Source organism: Cetorhinus maximus, chromosome 21, assembly GCF_964194155.1.
Source record: "Cetorhinus maximus chromosome 21, sCetMax3.hap1.1, whole genome shotgun sequence".
NCBI classification, from domain to species: Eukaryota; Metazoa; Chordata; class Chondrichthyes; order Lamniformes; family Cetorhinidae; genus Cetorhinus; species Cetorhinus maximus.
In genome coordinates, this window is record NC_135899.1 from 8,803,031 (window position 1) to 8,824,573 (window position 21,543).

Below are 21,543 nucleotides of genomic sequence, written 5' to 3' on the forward strand. Positions count from 1 at the left end.
CTCACCCAGGCAAGTGGGGAGTAGTCCATCACACTCCTGACTTGTGCCTTATAGATGGTGGACAGGCTTTGGGGAGTCAGGAGGTGAATTACTTGTCGCACGATTCCTAGCCTTTGACCTGCTCTTGTAGCCACAGTATTTTCATGGCTAGTCCAGTTCAGTTTCCAGTCAATGGTAACCCCCAGGATGTTGATAATGGTGATAGTAATGCCATGAACATCAAGGGGCAATGGTTGGATTCTCTCTTGTTGGAGGTGGTCATTGCCTGACACTTATGTGGCATGAATGTTACTTGCCACTTGTCAGCCCAAGCCTGGATATTGTCCAGGTCTTGCTGCATTTGGACATGGACTGCTTCAGTATCTGAGGAGTCGCGAATGGTGCTGAACATTGTGCAATCAACAGTGAACATCCCCACTTCTGACCTTATGATGGAAGGAAGGTCATGATGAAACAGCTGAAGAGGGTTGAGTCGAGGACACTACCTTGAGGAACTCCTGCAGTGATGTCCTGGAGCTGAGATGACTGACCTCCAACAACCACAGTCATCTTCCTTCGTGCTAAGTATGGCTCCAACCAGCGGAGAGTTTTCCCCCGATTCCCATTGACTCCAGTTTTGCTAGGGCCCCTTGCCACACTCAGTCAAATGTGGCCTTGGTGTCAAGGGCAGTCACTTGGTGTCAGGGCCCTCAGTCACTTGAACCATTCTCCCTGGACATATCTCCCAAAACCCATCATCCTCTGCATTTGTCTTACCTATAAAACCTTATTAAAAACACCTCCATGACTAAGCTTTCTGTGCCCACACTCCAAGCCACGGCTAGTACGGACATGATGGGCCAAAAGGCCAGCTTCTCTGCTGTAACCATTACATAATTCTATGAGGCCATTGGTGGTGATTCCTTCTTTCATCTGTTCCTGATTATCCTTCGTCCTTGGAAAGTTTTCATAGCTGAAGTAATTAAATAAATCCAACATCTTGTCATTGTCAAACAAACAGTTGAATGGAAACCACATTCTGGAAGCCAGTGATGGTGTCAGAGAAATGGAATGGGGTGTCAGTAACATACAGGTAAATGCTAACCCCTTGGCAGAGACTGAGATGCAGGATTGTAAATGCTCCCACGGTTGAGATCCTGCGGTAATTCTGTGATGAAGTGCTGCATTGGGAGAGGGATAGAAGGCACTTGGTAGTACAGAATTTGAATATTTCTGAAAAGACAGACATTTTGCTGAAGCTTTTCATCTTGCACTCATCAGGACAAACACAAGAATTCCAAATTTCCAACTATCACAACAATTTATACTACAGGAGAAAAGGGTGCTGATTGGCAAGTTCACTCTGATTGGCCAAGGCATTGCCATGGAGAAAGCAATGAGGAACTATAGGCTCCCCAAACACCCGGGTATTTCAAAACAGGAGCAAGGCTTGGACATATTCCTTTTGTTTACAGAGAACGGGTCCCTGCAGCTGATCAAATCAAACAGCATGTCCCTTTGGTTGTTAAAAGTAGGCAAAGTACAGGTCATACTCAACAAGCTGACAATTGCAAACCCTAAAACAAAATGTCTGCTGTTAGATGTGATTCTGCAATTGGGAAGCACTTCCTGAACAATCCTGAGTGTGCAATAGCTACACTAACAACCAATCTATGATAACCAGTTAATATTATAATGTGGCTAATTTACGCTTGCAAGGATACGTGTCCTCTGCAAACAAAAGGAATACTTTCAAGCCTTGCACATTTTTCAAGTCGCCTGGGAGCTTGGGCGGGGAGCCTGTCCCTCCCCATTGCAGTCTCCGTGGAACACCTTGGCCAATCAGGGTCGATTTGCCAACCAATCAGCACCCTTTTCTGTTTGTCCTGATGAGTGCAGGTTGAAAAGTTTTGGCAACATATCCCTCCTTGCAAAAATATTCACAAGATATAAATGGAATTGGAGGGTCGTTCGATGGAGAGGCAGTAGAGAAGAATTAAATGGTCAATAGTAATGAAGACTATTTGGAACTGTAGGCAGAGGTGTGAAAGCGAGTGTCAGGTGCCTCAAAGCCAGTTAACTCCAGGCATATGAGCCTCATCAGCCTTGGATGGCAGACGATCTGGGAGAAGGAAAACTCTGGTTTTAAACCCCAACTACGGGCTAAATATTAAAGTCTACATCAATCGAATGTGCGGGTGAATACAGACAGTGTCAATACACCAGATGATGGTGTAGAACGGGCAGGTGAGGTTGTCCAGCTTATTTAGCAGCTCAACTAGGAGAGGAGCAACTCCAGAATTAGAACCTGCGTCCTCTCAGCTGCTACACTTGCAGCATTAGCTGCCTGGGATGAGGGAACGTGGGCAGCTCTGCAGAGCCCCCGCCCACTTAAAGAAACTCAATGCACAGGTTGTTCAGGAAAAAGCATTCGCCTGTCGAAGCAATGGGAGAAGCCTTCAGCAGGGAAGACATTCATCTTACATGGGGGCTGTCTGGGATTGAAACTCACTCCAGGATGGCACATCTGATAACAGCGGATTCGTCTAGAGTTTATGTTCTGTGCTGGAATGGCTCAGCTGGGCAGATCTGCAACACTCCAGGATGACTGCACCGCCAGCATGGCTCATTGATGGGCCCTGGAGTGATGAATAGGAAGGTGGAAATGCAGTTTTGGGACATTTTTCCTACTTGGCTCCAGACAATCCTGCAATCCTATGGCCTAGCCAGTTGGATGGCTGGAGACAGAGGAGCAGTAGGAAGCAAATCAGTGGTAAGTTGTACATTTTTAGTCTGTTCAAATTCTGGCAAGAGTCTATGTCATCATGGTGGGGTGGGAGGGGCCTTGGTTCTTGCCACTCTTTACCTGAGACCTCAGGGTATGTGGGTGAGTGAGGCGTGTTTCTGTAGAGATAGAATGCATCCTGTCAGACGATTGGAAAATCAAACCTCCACGGGTGAATCGAAGACTCAGGTTTCAAAGTTATCAAGGGAATATTGAAGTCTCTGGAGACATTAAATGCTGAAGGTTAAAAGCAACAGGCAAATGGGATCACCTCATCTCTGGTGCAGACACGATGAGCCAAATGGCCTCCTTCTGCAACATAACAATTTTGTGATAGAGCCTACACTTCTTTATGTTCATCACGGACATGATAAAATTAATGCTATGACATTGAATTCTGAAGGGGCTTGACAGAATAGATGTTAAGAGGATGTTCCTCCTGTCTGGCAAACCTAGAACATGGGGGCACAGGCTCAGAATAAGAGATATAAATAAAGGGAATAATTTCACCCTTTGCACCATTGGGAATAAGGGATGGGCCATTTAGGGCTGAGATGAGGAGAAATTTCTTCACTCAAAAGGTTGTGAATCTTTAGAATTCTCTACCCCAGAGAGCTGTGGATGCTCAGTCGTTGAGAATATTCATGTCAGAAATTGGTACTTAGGGAATCTAAGGGCTAGGGCGGTGATGCAGTAAGATTGAGCTAAGGTAAAAAATCAGCCATGATGTTGTGTGGAGCTGCTTCGATGGGCCGAGTGGCCTACTCCTGCTTCTCATGTAGACAATTAAGTCAGTCAGGATATTGTGCAACTTTGATTTATTGTAAGCTTTTATTCCTCTTTGTAATTCAATAACAATTAGAATTAACAGGGCAACGTACCACATATGCTTTGTTGCAGTAAACGCTATTTTAAGAAGCATAAAGAAGATTTATACTGGCTGGGGATCTCCTTGCTGGGACAGACGGCTCTTGAATGACATTCCTAACCCTCGACCTCTTCCTTGGGAACGATGAGCTGTTCCCGGAGAAACACCTCATTGGCATTTTCCTTGCTACCTTTGTTGGTGGGCTCCTTCCTGGCAGCCTCTCCTCTACTTTCGCATGTGGCAGCCTTCTTTCCACCTTCAGGCGCGAATTCTTCACCGGCAGGCAGCGGGTGGATGGCAGGGGCTTGCCAGCTAAGCGCCTCATACCAGGCACCCCTCTGATTGGCAGCAGCGGCTTCATAAGCGAGCCCCTGAGAGGTAACCGCCACAACGGGAACGTTAGCTTCACCGGTATTTGCCTCAGCGATAGCTTCCGCCGTACCTCCCGCCTCTGCCTTCTTTGCCTCATTGCTCTAGGCTCTGAAAGTTAAAAATAAAACACGGTAAAAGTGTAAATGAATTGCGCAATAATTAACTACAGTCTGCTTTTACATAACGCCTCCTCACGCGCCTCGTGATAGATGCCTCGGAGCACTTTACCCTTGCATGTAGTCATGGGGCTAGAATGGACTCTTTCTGTGCCGCAGCCATTCCGTGATTCTAAAGAGGGGGATGAGCACAAGGGAGAGTGATGAAGAGAGTAGGATAAGGAATCAAAGGCTGGTGAGGGGATGGTTTTGAAGAGATTTTCCCGAAAGCAGGGAGCACAAGGCAAGGTTGTGGCTGACTGGGTAGCACTCCTGGAGTGAGAAGGTCGTGAGTTCAAGTACCACTAGAGACCCGAGCTCCACAATCCAGGCTGATGCTCAACAACCACTTATATCTACATCGAACCGTTAATGTAAGGAAACATCCCAGGATGCTTCACAGGAGCATTATAAAACCAAGTATGACAACGAGCCACATTAGGAGATATTAGTTCAATGAAGTAGATTTTAAAGGAGTGCCTTAAAAAGGAGGAAAGCAAGGTGGAGCCTAGGCAACTGAAGGCACAGCCACCTATGGCAGAGAAATTAAAATCAGAAACGCATAAGAGGCTAGACTTAGAGGAACGGAGTTATTTTGGAAGGTTGTGGGGTTGGAGGAGATTACAGAGATAGGGAGGGGGCAAAACCCTTAGGGATTTGAAAACAAGGACGAGAATTTTAAACAAAGCTTGGCAGCTGCCTCCAGAAGCAAAAACAGGGAAGAAACCAGACAGTAATAACAAAACCGGCAAAAAAAGAGGAGATAAAATGGGGGACAGAGTTTACAGTCTAAAACCACTGAACTCAAATACTGGGTCAAGGAGACTGTCATGTGCCTATTCAAAAGATGAGACGTGCTGTCACTGGAGCTTAAATTGGGGTTCGTTGGTACACAGCAGGTGGCAGACGACAAGAGAGGAGCGTGAATACTAGGTGGGGAATTCAAATATCAAACGACAGGAAGCCCTGGGTCATGTTTGCAGACTGAACAGATGTGTTTGGTAAAACAGTCACCCAGTCTATGTTTGGTCTCCCCTATGTAAAGGAAACCACATTGTGAGCTGTGAATACAGCATTCTAAACTGAAAGTACAAATTACTCTTTCACTTGGAAGGAGCGTTTGGGAGCAGAAAGTGAACGCGACACACCCAAACAGTGATTGGGGAGGGGTTGACATGGAGATTTTAGAAAAAAAAAACTAGATGATTGACATAATTTTTGACCAATCATGCTGCCGGGATCAATGTCAAGCCCATTCATCCAATAGGAGAGGAAAATGAAGGCGGGCTATTACACAAATTGAACCAATTAGAATGAAGGTTTTTGACACCAACACTAATTCTTCCTCTTGAACTGATTGCCCTTGGCCCCTTGTCAAAGTCAGGGAGGGGCTGATCTATACTCAACTGCAGATAGCTCAAAACAAAAATCTAAAAGCTACTGCGGATGCTGGAAATCCAAAACAAAAACAGAATTACCTGGAAAAACTCAGCAGGTCTGGCAGCATCGGTGGAGAAGAAATCAGTTAACATTTCGAGTCCTCACGACCCTTCGGCAGAACTGACCCTTCTGCCGAAGGGTCGTGAGGACTCGAAATGTTAACTGATTTCTTCTCCACCGATGCTGCCAGACCTACTGAGTTTTTCCAGGTAATTCTGTTTTTGTTGCAGATAGCTCAAGTTTTTTTCTCCTTTCCAATCTGCCTGATTTATTACACAGAACTTACTTTTCACTGAAGCTAAATGTGGAAAGGAGACATTCAGAAGTTTCACTTGTTTGAAATTTTAAGCAATTCTCCCTCCCCCTCAGCCCCAAATACTGAGAATCAAAAGATTGTAGAGTGTGCAGAGTGCAGATAAGTGACTTTGAATGTAGATCACTTAATCCAGTGCATAGCTGAAGAGGGAGAGGAGTAGAAGCTGTATTATCGCGGCACATAAAAACTTAAGAAATAGGAACAGGAGTCGACCTTACGGTCCCCCTCAAGCCGGCTCCGCCATTCTGTCAGATATGGCTGACCTTCTGCCTCAACTCCACTTTGCCGTCAACTCCCCATATCACTCGACTTGCTGAGAGAGCAAAAATCTGTTTATCTCAGCCTTAGATATATGCATGGGTGCACACTCACCATCTTTGGTGTCACCTCTCCCCTCCCTTAAGACGCTTCCAAAAACCTACCTCTCTGACCAAGCTTTGGGTCACCTGACCTAATATTTTTTTAGGCGGTTTGGTGTCAAATGTTTTGAACGCTGCGGTGAAGGGCATTGGGTCCAGGTTAAATCCACCATTGTACCTCCTGATGCTGGCTTGAAGCCATATGGGTGCAGCCTTCATATCCCTTCCTAAAGTGCAGCGCCCAGAATGGGACACAAGTCTCCCAAGGTCTTTCTTTTCAGATTTGGTATATTGTCAGAAAGTCGCTATAATCGGGCTTCTAAAAGTCAGCAAAACTCGCGGCAAAGGTCAGTGATACTCACTCTGTTCAAAAACCAGCCACACTCGCTTTTGCAATCGGTAAAGTGTTGTGATGTCGATATCTACCGAGACCATCCCTGGGCATTCGGTCAGTTACCAGCTGTAATGGCTTCAGGTTCCGTCGCCATGGTTTCAGTGATTGTTACGTTTCCAGCTGAGATGATGTTAGAAGATTCCATCGCTATGGTTTCAGTAATTGCTACACCATTGTGGTGATGTCTGAACATTCTGTGCTGTGACTGGTCGATGGGGCAGTGACGATACCCATTAGGTCACCACAATTGTCATCCCAGTATTTATTTAACATAGTGTAAACTACAGTGATTCAATAGCATTCAACATCATTTTCACGTCTCAGTTTGACAGTGATTGAATTCAGATATATAGACCATGGGTGGAAATCTACGGCCCCTTCCCGCCAGCGGGATCTTCCAGTCACTCTGAATGTTAATGGACTTTTGAGCGGCTCGCTGCATTATTCCACCCTGTCCCCACTGGGAGAGGACCGTAAAATTCCACCCTCTCATTTCAAACTTTGCGTGGCACTATGAAATATGGCAATGAGAATGATAATGTGTGAATGAGAATCTTTATGTTCTGGATGGGGTGTAGGACCAGCGCACAATGAGCTAAAAAAAACTTTTAGAGCATTAATGTAGGAGAGCGGTAAAGGCGGCAAATGGTATGTTGGCCTTCGTAGCCAGAGGATTCGAGTACAGGAACAGGAATGTCTTGCTGCAATTATACAGGGTCTTAGTGAGACCACACCTGGAATATTGTGTGCAGTTTTGGTCTCCTTATCTGAGGAAGGATATACTTGCTATAGAGTGCAGCGAAGGTTTACCCGACTGATTCCTGGGATGGCGGGACTGACGTATGAGGAGAGATTGAGCCGATTATGATTATATTTGCTGGAGTTCAGAACAATGAGGGGGGGGGATCTCATAGAAACCTATAAAATTCTAACAGGACTAGACAGGGTAGATGCAGGAAGGATGTTCCCGATGGTGGGGGAGTCTAGAACCAGGGGTCACAGTCTGAGGATACGGGGTAGACCATTTAGGACTGAGATGAGGAGAAATTTCTTCACCCAGAGAATGGTGAGCCTGTGGAATTCGTTACCACAGAAAGTAGTTGAGACCAAAACATTGTATGTTTTCAAGAAGGAGTTAGATATAGCACTTGGGGGTGAAAGGGATCAAAGGGTATGGGGAGAAAGCAGGAGTAGGCTATTGAGTTCGATGATCAGCCATGATCATAATGAATGGCGGAGCAGGCTCGAAGGGCCAAATGGCCTACTCCTGCTCCCAGTTTCTATGTTTCTATTAGAGATAGGAGCAGGAGTTGGTCAATCAGCCATGCTCCACTGGATGTTAAGGCCACATTCAGATCAGCCATGATCTTAACTCCACTTTCCTGTCTGTCCCTAATAACCCTGGACTCTATTGTCAATCAAAAATTTGTCTAACTCAGCCCTGAATATATTCAATGACCCAGCCTCCACTGCTCATACGAACATAAGAAATAGGAGCAGGAGTAGGGCCAGCATTTATTACCCATCCCTCGTTGCCCTTGAGAGGGTGGTGGTAAGCTGCCTTCTTGAACCACTGCAGTCCAGGTTTGTATTTCAAATTCCACATTCCCATCTACCTCTGATAACTTTTGATTCCTTTGCCTAACAAGAATCTATCTACATTTGGCTTAAAAATATTCAATGACCCCGCCTCCACTGCCTTTGGAGCCACAACGTTCCAAAGCCGCACAACCCTCAGTGGAAATTTGTCTCATCGCTGCCCAAAAGGGCGACTCATAATTTTAAAAGTGTCCCGTAGTTCGGGACTCACCCACAAGGGAAAACATTCTCTCAGCATCTACCCTGTCACTGTTTACCTTGTGACTTTTGTCTGCACGGTTTACCTTGCTGTAGTAATTGTGGTTTTATTTAGTGTGTAATGTACGTTTAAGAATAATGCTCGTAAGGAAAGATCACATGATCTGTAGTAACCAATAGGAGAGTAGCACGGGCTACCTCAGCAATCAGGGTTTGGAGTTGAAAGCACACGTGTAGTTGCTGCCGAGTATATTGTGAATAAACTAAATGTTTCCACTTAAGAAGTGACTGCAGTTCAACACTATTATGAATAGTAGCAACTCGGCCACCCTTATAACAAACTGGCGATGAGGATAAAAACAGGATTGAACAGAAGGATTCAAGTTAAAAAGAAATCGGCACTGTACCTTACTCAGTGATTGTAAGTAGCAAGCTCCGTTAGAATTAAAGAAGTTATCCTTTCTCAAAATGCCGCAAATCGGGAGAATTCAACCTTTTGAACCAGCCACAGGTGATTGATCTCAATACATAGAACGCCTCACGTTCTTTTTTCAAGCGAACGAGATTACGGGGGAAGAGAAGAGGTGAGTGATCCTCTTAAGCACTTGTGGGAGCAATACGTCCAGCTTGATTCAAAGTTTGATGGCACTCAGTGCCCCAGATTTGAAAAATTTCGATGAACTGCTGGACCTCATGAAGGGTCATTTTTCAACCAAAGCCCTCAGTCACGATGCAGAGGTTCAGGTTTAATTCACGAAATAGAGCCCCGGGTGAGCCAATTGCATGCTATGTGGTAAATTTGAAGCCAACAGAACATTGTGAGCTTGGTATGTCTCTAAACAACATGCTCAGAGATAGTTTAGTATGTGGTGTGAATCAGGACACTATCCAGACAAGATTATTGTCCGAAGTGAATCTGGATTTCAAGAAGGCGCTAGAGATGGCGCTGGCCATGGAACGTGCAGTAAGAGATTAAAAAGCCATACAGGACGTGCAAAATGGCGCCGTCCTCCACATTGGGAGGGAAACCCCAGCCAGAAAGGGCGCAAAATGCAAGACTCTGCCAAGAAGCAGGAAACAGCCCCCTGCTAGCCGAAAAATAATTTGGCAGCGAAATCAAAAATAATTTTAATGGAGGTGGAAAAAAGCAGTCTTTTAGCGATTGGCAGTTTAAAAAAAAAAAATCAAATGCTACTATTGTCACAGAAATGGACATACGATGAGGCAGTGCAACGAAAGATTCAAGAAGAAGCCCAATGAAGTCTACAATGTAGAAGAGCCTGAAACAACAAATTCTGACATTTACTCATTGTTTAATCTGAAAGTTGGAAAGACAGAACCAATATTTGTCACAGTGAAAGTAAATGGCAAAGCTGTTAAAATGGAAGTAGACATGGGAGCTCCCACTACAGTCATTGGGGAACATACCTTCAGATATTTGAATAATGGTGAACATCAATTAAGTTTAGAACAAACTGCTGCCAAGCTAAAAACATATATATGGGTGAAGACATTCAAGTCAAAGGCATAAGCAGATTAACTGTCCATTATGGAAGCCAATTGGCAAAGCTATCAGTGTTGGTATTGAGAGGCAGAGGACCAAGCCTTTTAGGGTGAAATTGGCTAAGGGAAATCAACCTTGATTGGCCACTGAGATTCCCAAAGGAAGCTGGAAGCATTCCTGTTTTGGAAAAGGAGTGTGTAAGGACTCAACAAACTGAAGAATTACAGGCTGTCATAAACCAAAACCTGGAAGAACAGCAGAAGGAACTCGAAGAGACCCTGCTTGATGAAAGAATTTGAGACGAGGTGAGTAATCTTCACAGGGAAAAAGAAAACCTGTTGAAAGACCTTCACACACCACAAGATGCCCTCATGTCAAAGTTTGTACCTCTGGAAAAGTACGAAGAGAAACAAAGAATTCAACACTTCTCTGAACAAACTGAAGAATGAGTTGGCAGAGAAGACACAACAATGTTCAAGTTTCCAGGGGGTAGCAAACAAATACAAAAAAGAGACAGAAGAGCTGAAGAATCATCTAAATGAAGCCAAAGAGGCTTTGGAAGCAAAAGTCGCGGAATTTCCCGAGAAGCAGACAGATAATGAAATTTTGGGAGACTCAGCCACTGAGCTCAGACAAGCTGAGCTGGCATCTGAGAGAAGTCTGGCCAATAGTGAAGTCAAAAAGAAGGCCGAGATTAAAGTCTGCGCTTAGAAAGGAGGCGCGTAAAAAGATACAGAAATACTAATAGGGCCTTAACTCTGGCAGCATACAAATACACTTTCATACATAGGCCCGGCAATCAAATCGCAAATGCCAATGCCCTTAGTCGTTTGCCTTTACAAGAAAATGATGAGCATGTTCCAGTTCCACAGGAAGTTGTTTTACTGTTAAATTTCTTAGATTCCTCACCACTATGTGCTCGACAGATCAGAAGCTGAACAAATCGGGACCCAATCCCTACTAGTACAAAAATAAGTGCTTCATGGTTGGTCACAGGAGCCCGTGTCTGATGAAATGAAACTGTACTTCAACAGAAGACATGAAATAACCAGCCAGGATGGTATCTTATTGTGGGAAGCACAGGTGATAGTTCCTCCAAAGGGGAGCCACTTTTAATTGAACTATGCAGTGCCCATCCAGGAATTTCCCAAATGAAGACCATAGCACACAGCTATCTATGGTGGCCTGGGATGGATGGAGAAAGAGAGAGTTTAGTGAAGCACTGTGTGCAATGCCAGCAACTGCAAAAGTTGCCAGTGACAGCTCCGTTACACCCATGGGAGTGGCCAGGTAGACCCCGGGTGCGGTTGCACACTGACTCTCTGGGACCTTTCCTGGGAACAATGTTTCTGCTCATTGTCGATGCCCATTCAAAATGGTTGGACATATATGAGGGGAAGTCACCAACGTCAACCGCTACAATTGTGAAACTACATCAAAGTTTTGCCATTCACGGACGACCAGAAGTAGCTGTTTCCGATAATGGCACAGCATTTACAAGTGCTGAGTTTCAATGGTTTATCAGCCTCAACGGTATCATGCAAGTAAAAGCTGCACCGTACCATCCTTCCTCAAATGGACTGGCTGAAAGGGCGGTTCAAACATTCAAGGCAGGCATGAAAAAGCTAACTGGCAATTCCTTAGCAACCAAGCTAGCACGCTTTCTTTTTTATAATCGGACTACCCTTAACACAACAACAGGTGTCCACACCTGCCGAGTTATCACTGAAACGCCGTATCCGGATGAGATTGAGCTTAATAATGCTGAATTTAGAGGGGAAGGTGGAAAGGAGTCAGAGAAGCCAGAAAACTAGACACGACTGGCATAGTCATGAAAGGAAATTTACCATGGGAGAGACAATATTCGGAGAAGGACCAAAATGGTTACCAGGTGAAATAAATGCGGTAACTGGATCTCTGTCTTACCGTGTGGAGGTGGAAGGCTGGATCATCTGGAAACATGTGGAACATTTAAGGAAGAGAGAGACAAATCACCAAGATTTGTTTCCACCAGTGATCACGACCAAGTCAGCATTTCCGGTTGAGAATACTCAACCCAGGACTGACATGTCTGAACTTCCCGTAAGAGTTGAGGATACAGAACTGCAAGTGTCCACCAAAGCACCTGATGTTCAAGCAACTCCGGAAAAGGAGGTTCCTGACAAAGATTCTGAAGTTGTGGAGCTGTGATGTTCCACACGTACCAGGAAACCACCTGAAAGACTGAACTTGTAAATTCCTTACCAATATTTTGTTGTCTTAAAAAATACGTAAATACAAAATGTATAGGCAAGTTAAAGGGGGAGGAATGTAGAAATTGTAGTTGTATTTGAGTGTGTAATGTACCTTTAAAGAATAATTCTTGTTGGGAAAGATCACATAATCGGCAGTAACCAATAGGAAAGTAGTACGAGCTACCTCCGCAGTCAGTGTGGAGTTGGTGTTGAAAGCACACGTGTAGTTGCTGCCAAGTATATTGTGAATAAACATAATGTTGCCACTTAAGAAGTGTCTGCAGTTCAACTCTATTATCAATAGTGGCAACTTGGCCACCTTACAACACTTGTGACTTTTGTCTGCACTGTTTACCTTGCGAACCCTTTTCCTACAAGCAGAATCGCAGGTGGCGCCACGAGTGGGAATTTATTGCAGGTACCCTGTATTTATTGTGATACATTTTACTTTTCTAACCATTTTACTGACTTTAGACTATAGCTAGCCTAGGCTTCGGCCAATGTAATCTAAGTAGGCCTAGGTCTATATGCCATATCCGAAAAGTAAAACTATCCGAAATCCGAAATGCAATCAGTCCCGAGGATTTTGGATAATGGATACTCGACCTGTAATAGATTGTAACCAAGGTACTGGGATGGGGGTTTAAGGTAAATGTATCTCCGAAGATAAACCGGGCAATATGAACCACACCAACAACTCATATTTCTCTATGGTAACATGCTTGGGAACAGTTTTCGAGGCAATAAAATGATCGGAGGAGATCACCTTATTGGCTGTCAGTATGGTACTTGGTACAGTGGTACAATGGGGTTGAGTAACAGAGACACAGAGGGTTTGCGTACACAAATTTTTGAAGGAACTATGACAAGTTTAGAAGACTGTTTAAAAACAAATGGAAATCTTCGGGTTTTGTAAATAAAGGCATCAAGGACACAAAGGCAAGGTAGTTATGCTAAACCTTTACAAATTACTGGTCGGGTTTGGGGTCAGGATCAGGAGGTCCAGGGATCAGGGTCAGGGGGGTCAGGGGGTCGGAGTCCAGGGGCGGGGGGGGGTTACAGCCAATTCTGGGCACTGCACTTTAAACAGAACATGCAGATCTTGCAGAGGGGATTTACCGGAACGGCACTAGGGGTTCGGGACTTCAGTTATCTGGAGCGATTCGAGAAAGTAAGATTGTTCTGCATAGAGCAGAGGAGATTGAGGGAATATTTAAAAGAGGCGTTCAAAATAATGAACAGCTTGGATAGAGAAAAAACACAGTTTTGCTGGTTTACAGTCAGCAGTTAATCATCCAAGTGTATGGAGTGCAGCACAATGGGATTCCCATTAAAATTGGGAACCTGTCCTATTATCTAGAATGGACTGGATGATAAACACTTCACGGTTAAAGGGCCAGCGCTCCATGTAACCTCATTACCAGTGAGCTTGGTAACATTACATGGTTAGGTTTCTCTCTTCTTCACAATACAAAATATCGAGTTATCAAAAGGCACCATTGTCAATCTGACCTGAGGCGCATTCGTACAAATATTTTCCTGTGGAACTATTTACTTTCCAACAGGTACACCAGGAGACAAAGCGCTGATGAGATTTTCCTGGCTTGTGAAAGTAACGGAGGTTCTTTTGTCCTGACGTTTTGCTTCAGTCGATCCAAAAAAAAATCCTTGTAGAATGAGCTCTTCTGTGGACGTTTCTGCTTCAAGCTCTCTAATGACAGAACATCAAAGTATCTGACCCGTGAGCCGCTCTTGCTTCCTTATCTTAGCAGCCGTCCACATCGTAGCATCTGAGACAACGTGCAGCCTGACTTTGGGTCAATACCGTCCCCAGTAAGCCAAGACCACTTGGAAGGTATTTTAAAACAAATACAAATCTCCCCAGAGAATCTGTTAATTAGTCACTGGCCAAATTAATGGGTCGGTTGACTAGTTCTTGACCAGGCTAATCTTCAATGAAGCATCAGTCAGCTAGTTCTTTACCGGGCAAATAGTTAAGGGTGTATCGTCCCAGCCAGGCCAAAAGAATGGGTAGACTTTGTCTGAGAAGTTGGCGTTAAAAGTGTAGAGATGGTACATGTTATCAGCATTGTAAAAAGACACCCTTCCCGCCTCAAGTTCCAGGAACACTCCGATCTTTTGAGGCCTAGTCGTCACGGTGATGGTGGAGCGCTTCGCGTCGCTTATCCCGTATGGCTCGCCGTCCCGTCCGATAGTCCAGAAGCCCGCGTCAGCGCACAGGTCGGGCATGCCCTTCCGCTGGACCGACCCGTTGGCGATGCCCACGTCCCAGTAGGCCTTGTTCACCACCTTCACCTCCCAGTAGTGTGTGCCCCCCGTGAAGCCTTCTGTACCCAGCACGTATGGGACCGAGTCGAAACGCTCCGGGTTGTCAGGGACATTCAATGTCTCTCCGCCTTTCACAGTCTGCCCGTCTGGAGACACAGTCAGGCTCGCATTGGCTGTCCTGGCGTCCAACGTCACAGTAGCTAGGAAAGAATGCAAAGAGATGAGAAAAGGCAGAGTGGACCACAAAACCTCTGGAGCCTGCTCCACCATTCAATAAGATCATGGCTGATCTTCTGCCTCAACTCCACCTTCCTGCACAATTCCCATATCGCCTAATTTCCTTAGCACCAAAAAAAAACAATCTCTGTCTTAAATATGCTCAATGATTGAGCATCCACTGCTCTTTCGGTTAGAGGACAATATAAAAAAAAATCTGGAATTAGAACAAGTCTTATGGAAACCATTGTCGTAAAAACCCAACTGGTTCACAAATGTTCTTTAGGGAAGGAAATCTGTCGTCCTTGCCTGGTCTGGCCTACATGCGACTCCAGATCCACAGCAACGTGGTTGAGTCTTAACTGCCCTCTGAAATGGCCTAGCAGGTCACTCAGTCTCAAAGGTAATTAGGGCTGGGCAATAAATGCTGGCCTAGCCAGCGATGCCCACATCCCATGAAAGAATGTCAAGCCCTTCCAAGAACTTTACATGTTTCAATGAGATTGCCTCTCATTCTTCTGAACTTACAGAGAATACAGACCCATTCTGCTCAATCTTTCAATAAATTTGGCAGGGTGGGAGCAGTTGAGATTGACAGGACATGCCTGTCAGGATGCTGCACAACGCGAGGAAACGCTGACACAATGGGTGGCATTTTTACCTCTGGGTCAGAGGTTTATGGGTTCGAGTCCCGCTGCAGGGACCTTCGCACAGAAATGCAGGTAGTGAGGGAGTGCTGCACTGCTGAAGTGAGGCATTAAAACCAAGTCCAATTTCTACCTGATGCCCTAGCGCTAATTCGTCCTCAACCTAACCCGCCAAACACCGACTTGTTTGTCTCATTCACTGTTTACAGGGTCTTGCTGTGAACAATTTGGTTGACCCAATTGCCCACATCAAAAAGCATTTCTTTGGTCACAAAGCACTTTGGGACATTCTGAGGGTGTGAAAAATGCTCTGTAAATATGGCAGTGTACTGGACCTGTAACCCAGAGAAGGCATGTTCAAATCCCACCAGGGCAGTTTGTGAATTTGAATTCAGTTAAAAATAAATATTTGGAGTCAGTAAAAGTCACCGTATAGCTGTCGAATTGTCTTAAAAACCCAACTGGTGCAAGTGTTCCCAGTTAGGACAGTCCTGTGTGAAATGTACAGTCTAATGCCCCGAGAGTCTTACCTGCATTACTCTGTATCCTCTTCCACTCTACAAAAACACACAGAAGACAGAAGATTAATAACTTTTAATACATATAATCCATAAAGGCGCAGAAGTCAAAGTACATCCCAGTTTATAGTGGCTGAGGACCTGAGGGTGAGTGACAGTAATTTGTAGGGTCCCAGGACCACAAGCGCCATGTTGACTGGGGCTTTAAATTCCTTTAGATAAAAGCAAAAAACTGTGGATGCTGGAAATCCAAAACAAGAACAAAAATACCTGGAAAAACTCAGCAAGTCTGGCAGCATCTGCGGAGAGGAGCACAGTTAACGTTTCGAGTCCGAATGACCCTTCAACAGAACTAAGTAAAAATAGAAGAGAGGTGAAATATAAGCTGGTTTAAGGGGGGTGGGACAAGTAGAGCCAGTGATAGGTGGAGATAACCAAAAGATGTCACAGACAAAAGGACAAAGAGGTGCTGAATGTGGTGATATTATCTAAGGAATGTGCTAATTAAGGGTAGAAAGCAGGACAAACAAGGTACAGATAGCCCTAGTGGGGGTGGGGTGGGGTGAAGGAATCGAAAAAGGCTAAAAGGTAGAGATAAAACAATGGATGGAAATACATTTAAAAATAATGGAAATAGGTGGGAAAAGAAAAATCTATATAAATTATTGGAAAAAAAGGGGGGAGGGGGTCGGAAAGGGGGTGGGGATGGAGGAGAGAGTTCATGATCTAAAACTGTTGAACTCAATATTCAGTCTGGAAGGCTGTAAAGTGCCTAGTCGGAAGATGAGGTGCTGTTCCTCCAGTTTGCGTTGAGCTTCACTGGAACAATGCAGCAGGCCAAGGATGGACATGAGGGCACGAGAGCAGGGTGGTGTGTTGAAATGGCAAGTGACAGGGAGGTCTGGGTAATGCTTGCGGACAGACCAAAGGTGTTCTGCAAAGCGGTCACCCAGTCTGCATTTGGTCTCTCCAATGTAGAGGAAACCGCATTGGGAGCAACGAATGCAGTAGACTAAATTGAGGGAAGTGCAAGTGAAATGCTTTCACTTGAAAGGAGTGTTTGGGCCCTTGGACGGTTAGGAGAGGGGAAGTGAAGGGGCAGGTGTTGCACCTTCTGCGGTTGCATGGGAAGGTGCCGTGGGAGGGGGTTGAGGTGTAGGGGGTGATGGAGGAGTGGACCAGGGCGTCCCGGAGGGAACAATCTCTGCGGAATGCCACCGGGGGGGTGAAGGGAAGATGTGTTTGGTGGTGGCATCATGCTGGAGTTGGCGGAAATGGCGGAGGATGATCCTTTGAATGCGGAAGCTGGTAGGGTGATAAGTGAGGACAAGGGGGACCCTATCATGTTTCTGGGAGGGAGAGGAAGGTGTGAGGTCGAATGCACGGGAGATGGGCCGGACACAGTTGAGGGCCCTGTCAACCACCGTGGGTGGAAAACCTCGGTTAAGGAAGAAGGAAGACATGTCAGAGGAACTGTTTTTGAAAGTGGCATCATCAGAACAGATGCGACGGAGGCGAAGGAACTGAGAGAATGGGATGGAGTCCTTACAGGAAGCGGGGTGTGAGGAGCTGTAGTCGAGGTAGCTGTGGGAGTCAGTAGGCTTGTAATGGATATTTGTGGACAGTCTATCACCAGAAATTGAGACAGAGAGGTCAAGGAAGGGAAGGGAAGTGTCAGAGATGGATCATGTGAAAATGACGGCGGGGTGGAAATTGGAAGCAAAATTAATAAATTTTTCCAGGTCCAGACGAGAGCATGAAGCAGCACCGATGTAATCATCGATGTACCGGAGAAAGAGTTGTGGGAGGGGGCCGGAGTAGGACTGGAACAAGGAATGTTCCACATACCCCATAAAGAGACAGGCATAGCTGGGGCCCAAGCGGGTACCCATAGCCACACCTTTTATTTGGAGGAAGTGAGAGGAGTTTAAGGAGAAATTGTTCAGTGTGAGAACAAGTTCAGCCAGACAGAGGAGAGTAGTGGTGGATGGGGATTGTTCGGACCTCTGCTCGAGGAAGAAGCGGAGAGCCCTCAGACCATCCCGTTGGGGGATGGAGGTGTAGAGGGATTAGACATCTATGGTGAAGAGGAGGCGGTTGGGGCCAGGGAACTGGAAATTGTTGATATGATGTAGGGTGTCAGAGGAATCACGGATGTAGGTGGGAAGGGACTGGACAAGGGGAGAGAGAATGGAGTCAAGATAGCAAAAAATGAGTTCCGTGGGGCAGGAACCGGCTGACACGATTGGTCTGCCGAGACAGTTCTGTTTGTGGATTTTGGGTAGGAGGTAGAAGCGGGCTGTCCGAGGTTGGGAGACTATCAGGTTGGAAGCTGTGGAAGGAAAACCTCCAGAGGAGATGAGGTCAGTGACAGTCCTGGAAACAATGGCTTGATGTTCAGTGGTGGGGTCATGGTCCAGGGGGAGATAGGAGAAAGTGTCTGCGAGCTGACGCTCAGCCTCTGTGAGGTGGGGGTCAGTGCACCAGACAACAACAGCACCACCCTTGTCAGCGGGTTTGATGACAATGTCAGGGTTGGACCTGAGAGAACGGAGTGCAGCAAGTTCAGAGAGAGACAGGTTAGGATGGGTGAAAGGAGCAGAGAAATTGAGACGGCTAATGTCACGCCAACAGTTCTCAATGAAAAGATCAAGAGAAGGTAAGAATCCAGAGGGAGGGGTCCAGGTGGAGGGAGAATATTGGAGGTGGGTAAAAGGATCTGTTGAACGGGGAGAGGACTCCTGCCCAAAGAAGTGAGCACGGAGTCAAAGGCATCAGAAGAAGAGTTCAGCATCGTGCCGAGCCCGAAATTCATTGAGATGAGGGCGTAAGGGTATGAAACTAAGTCCTTTGCCAAGCACTGAACGCTCAGCGTCGGAGAGGGGAAGGTCAGGGGGTATGGTGAATACATGGCCGGGGCTGGGATTGGAAGACGGGATGGGGACAGAGGGACAGGCAGGGGTGGAGGGTCCTGGATGGGTGTTGGTGACGATGAGTTGTTGCAGCAAACTTCCTTACTGTCCACACAAGATAGACAGGTCAAAAGGTAGGAGTTAGATTACAGATAGCGCACTGACCTCCTGGTATTGGGGATGTGATTCAGGCTATATCACCTATCACGCCATGATGCTTCTATGTTTTATTCGTACATACATACACACACACAGGTGCACACACGCACACACACACACAGACAGACAGATGTGCACAAGTGCGCACAAATGCACGGACACACACACACACACACACACACCACTCCTAGGATTAACTAAAAATAGAGATTAAGACAGTGTTTGATCTTAACACTCTCCTGATCTATTTGGCTCAGTGTTCTTCTGGCCCAACATCAAAAAAAAAATGACAAATGCTAATAAGTGAACATCCCTTCAATGTGCATTCACACTGGGGAACGTACCTGACTGGACAAGAGGTTTCCATTGCTCTAAAAGGAAACAGAGATGGAAAAGTATGAATAAAACCCACTCAACACGCGGCTTTATTAACAGAACTTCCCCTTCCCGACAAAGGTTTTCTTCATTAACAAGATTTTTTTTATTGATGCCATTCATTGAAATAATTAATATATTATAAAGAAAATCTTGTCGGTATGGCGCCCAGTCCTCCTGCCACCATTTCTGATCATCATTGTAAAATTGCTTCGTCAACATTTCCCATTCAATTTTTCTATGTCAACAGTCACGGTATAATTGTGGTCACTGGCCAACCAGTGGCTCCATGGAGTGAGTTTCTTAAATTCCTCACTTAACTTCACTGAGATCTTTCTATCCTGCACTCATCAGGACAAAAACCAACAGTAAAGGGAACAACAATTTATACTGAATGAGAAGAGAGTGCGAATTGGTTGGCAAGTGGACTCTGACTTTAGAGATGTTGCTATGGAGAATGCACCAGGGAACACTTAACTGCCAAGCTTTTGTTCAAATTCAAACCAAGCAGGTCGATTATCTTTAAGATTATCAGTTGGGCACGCAGTGTGGCTCACATACGCATGCTAGAAGCTACATATATCTACATGCAGGGCTCTGTCCTTTGCAGACAGAAGGAACATGTCCTGCAGTGCACCTTTTTCAACCAAGCAAAAGGGTGGGGGGGGACAGCAATTCCCTGGTTCATTCGCCATGGCAGTGCCTTGACCAGAGTTGACCTGCCTGGTTTGAATTTGAACAAAAGCTTGGCATTTCACTATTCCCTGGTGCATTCTCCATGGCAATGCCTCTACCAATCGGATCCACTTGCCGACCTATCAGCACTCTCTTCTCATGCAGTATAAATTGTTGTTCCCTTTACTATTGGTATTCTATTAAACTGCCCTGATGAGTGCAAGACATGTCACTTTTTTTCAGAAATACTCAAGTTCTGTACTACCAAACAACCATCTTGATATTTAAATAATTAACATGTAAGGGTACATTTTCTATTAAGCACTGTGGGATCATCCTCCTGTGGAAGTTTCCATGCCTGGCAAAAATTGATAGGAATAAAGATTGGACGGATTCTCCAGCTGGAGCCCGATTAGTAAAAGCCAATTTTGCCATCTGGGGACAAGTTAAGAATCTAATCTGAGATCATTAACCAGGTCATGAGGAATCTCAAATGATCAAGTCACTCGAAGTGAACCTAGAGTTTCACAACGATTAATACAGAACTCTATAATCTCCACTGAAACTGAGAGATTAACGCTCAGCTGCTTTTCCATAAAGGCTGCAGTTCCAGTCAAGGCGAACACTTGATGGTCCATCAGGAAAACTTGAAGAGGTTGGGGTTCTGTTTCCAAGTCTAGTTCAGTTGTTCGCAACATCAGATTGTTCACTGCCAGGTATACGGCACCCAAAAAAATTATTTCGCGTTATCAACAGTCACAGATCGCAACTCGTTCGAGTACAATCACAGTTCTTGGTTTTCCAGGAGTGGGACATGAACCCACAACCTTCTGATTCAAAGGCGAGGGTGCTATGGACTGAGCCACAGCTGACACCTTATACGGCACCCAAATGAGAACAAGAAATGGCCCAGAATTAACAGGGCTGAATCTGATTTCAGATTCAGTCGCTGTACCAGAACCCAATATTTTTCTTTATCCTTCCATTGGATGTGGTAACCGCTGGCAAGGCCAGCATTTATTGCCACCCCTAATTGACCTTGCTAGGCCACTACAGAGGGCAGTTAAGAATTAGCCGCATTGCTGTGAGTTTGGAGTCACATGTCGGCCAGATCAGGGAAGGATAGAAGATTCCTTCCCTAAAGTTCATTAGCCCTTTGCTACTCAGTGACATTGGTGAACCAGGTGAGTTTGTACATGGTCGTCATTGCTGAGATTAGCTTTATATTCCAGATTTATTAATTGAGTTTAAATTCAATTTGTTAAAAAAAATTGAATTTAAATTCCACTAGCCTCCATGGTGGAATCTCTACCCGTGTCCCCAGAGCATTAACCTGGGCCTCTGGATTACCAGTCCAGTGACATTACCACTACGCAACTGTGTGCTTGTAACTGAATGAAGCCAAATTTTTACTGACAAGCAACTCACCACACTCGGTGTAAAGCTTCTGATATTCTGCGGGCAAGAAATAATTGGAAACAGAAGCGAAAGGTTAATATCTTAGAACAATCAATCATTCAACTAAATGCATGACCTCACTAAACAAGTA

General features: G+C 45.3%; 1 protein-coding gene across 1 annotated transcript in view; it reads right to left on the reverse strand.

Annotated features, from left to right (window-relative positions):
* Positions 1-8,747: 8,747 nt before the first annotated feature.
* LOC144695620 (butyrophilin subfamily 2 member A1-like) overlaps positions 8,748-21,543 on the reverse strand; it is a 35,365-nt gene continuing 22,569 nt past the window's right edge. Inside the window, exons 15-18 of the mRNA XM_078566517.1 lie at positions 21,423-21,449; positions 19,289-19,315; positions 15,886-15,912; positions 8,748-14,692 (exon numbers count right to left, since the gene is read on the reverse strand). Coding sequence (XP_078422643.1) covers positions 14,175-14,692; positions 15,886-15,912; positions 19,289-19,315; positions 21,423-21,449 — 599 coding nt within the window. The 3' untranslated portion in view covers positions 8,748-14,174. The remainder of the gene's footprint in view (positions 14,693-15,885; positions 15,913-19,288; positions 19,316-21,422; positions 21,450-21,543) is intronic.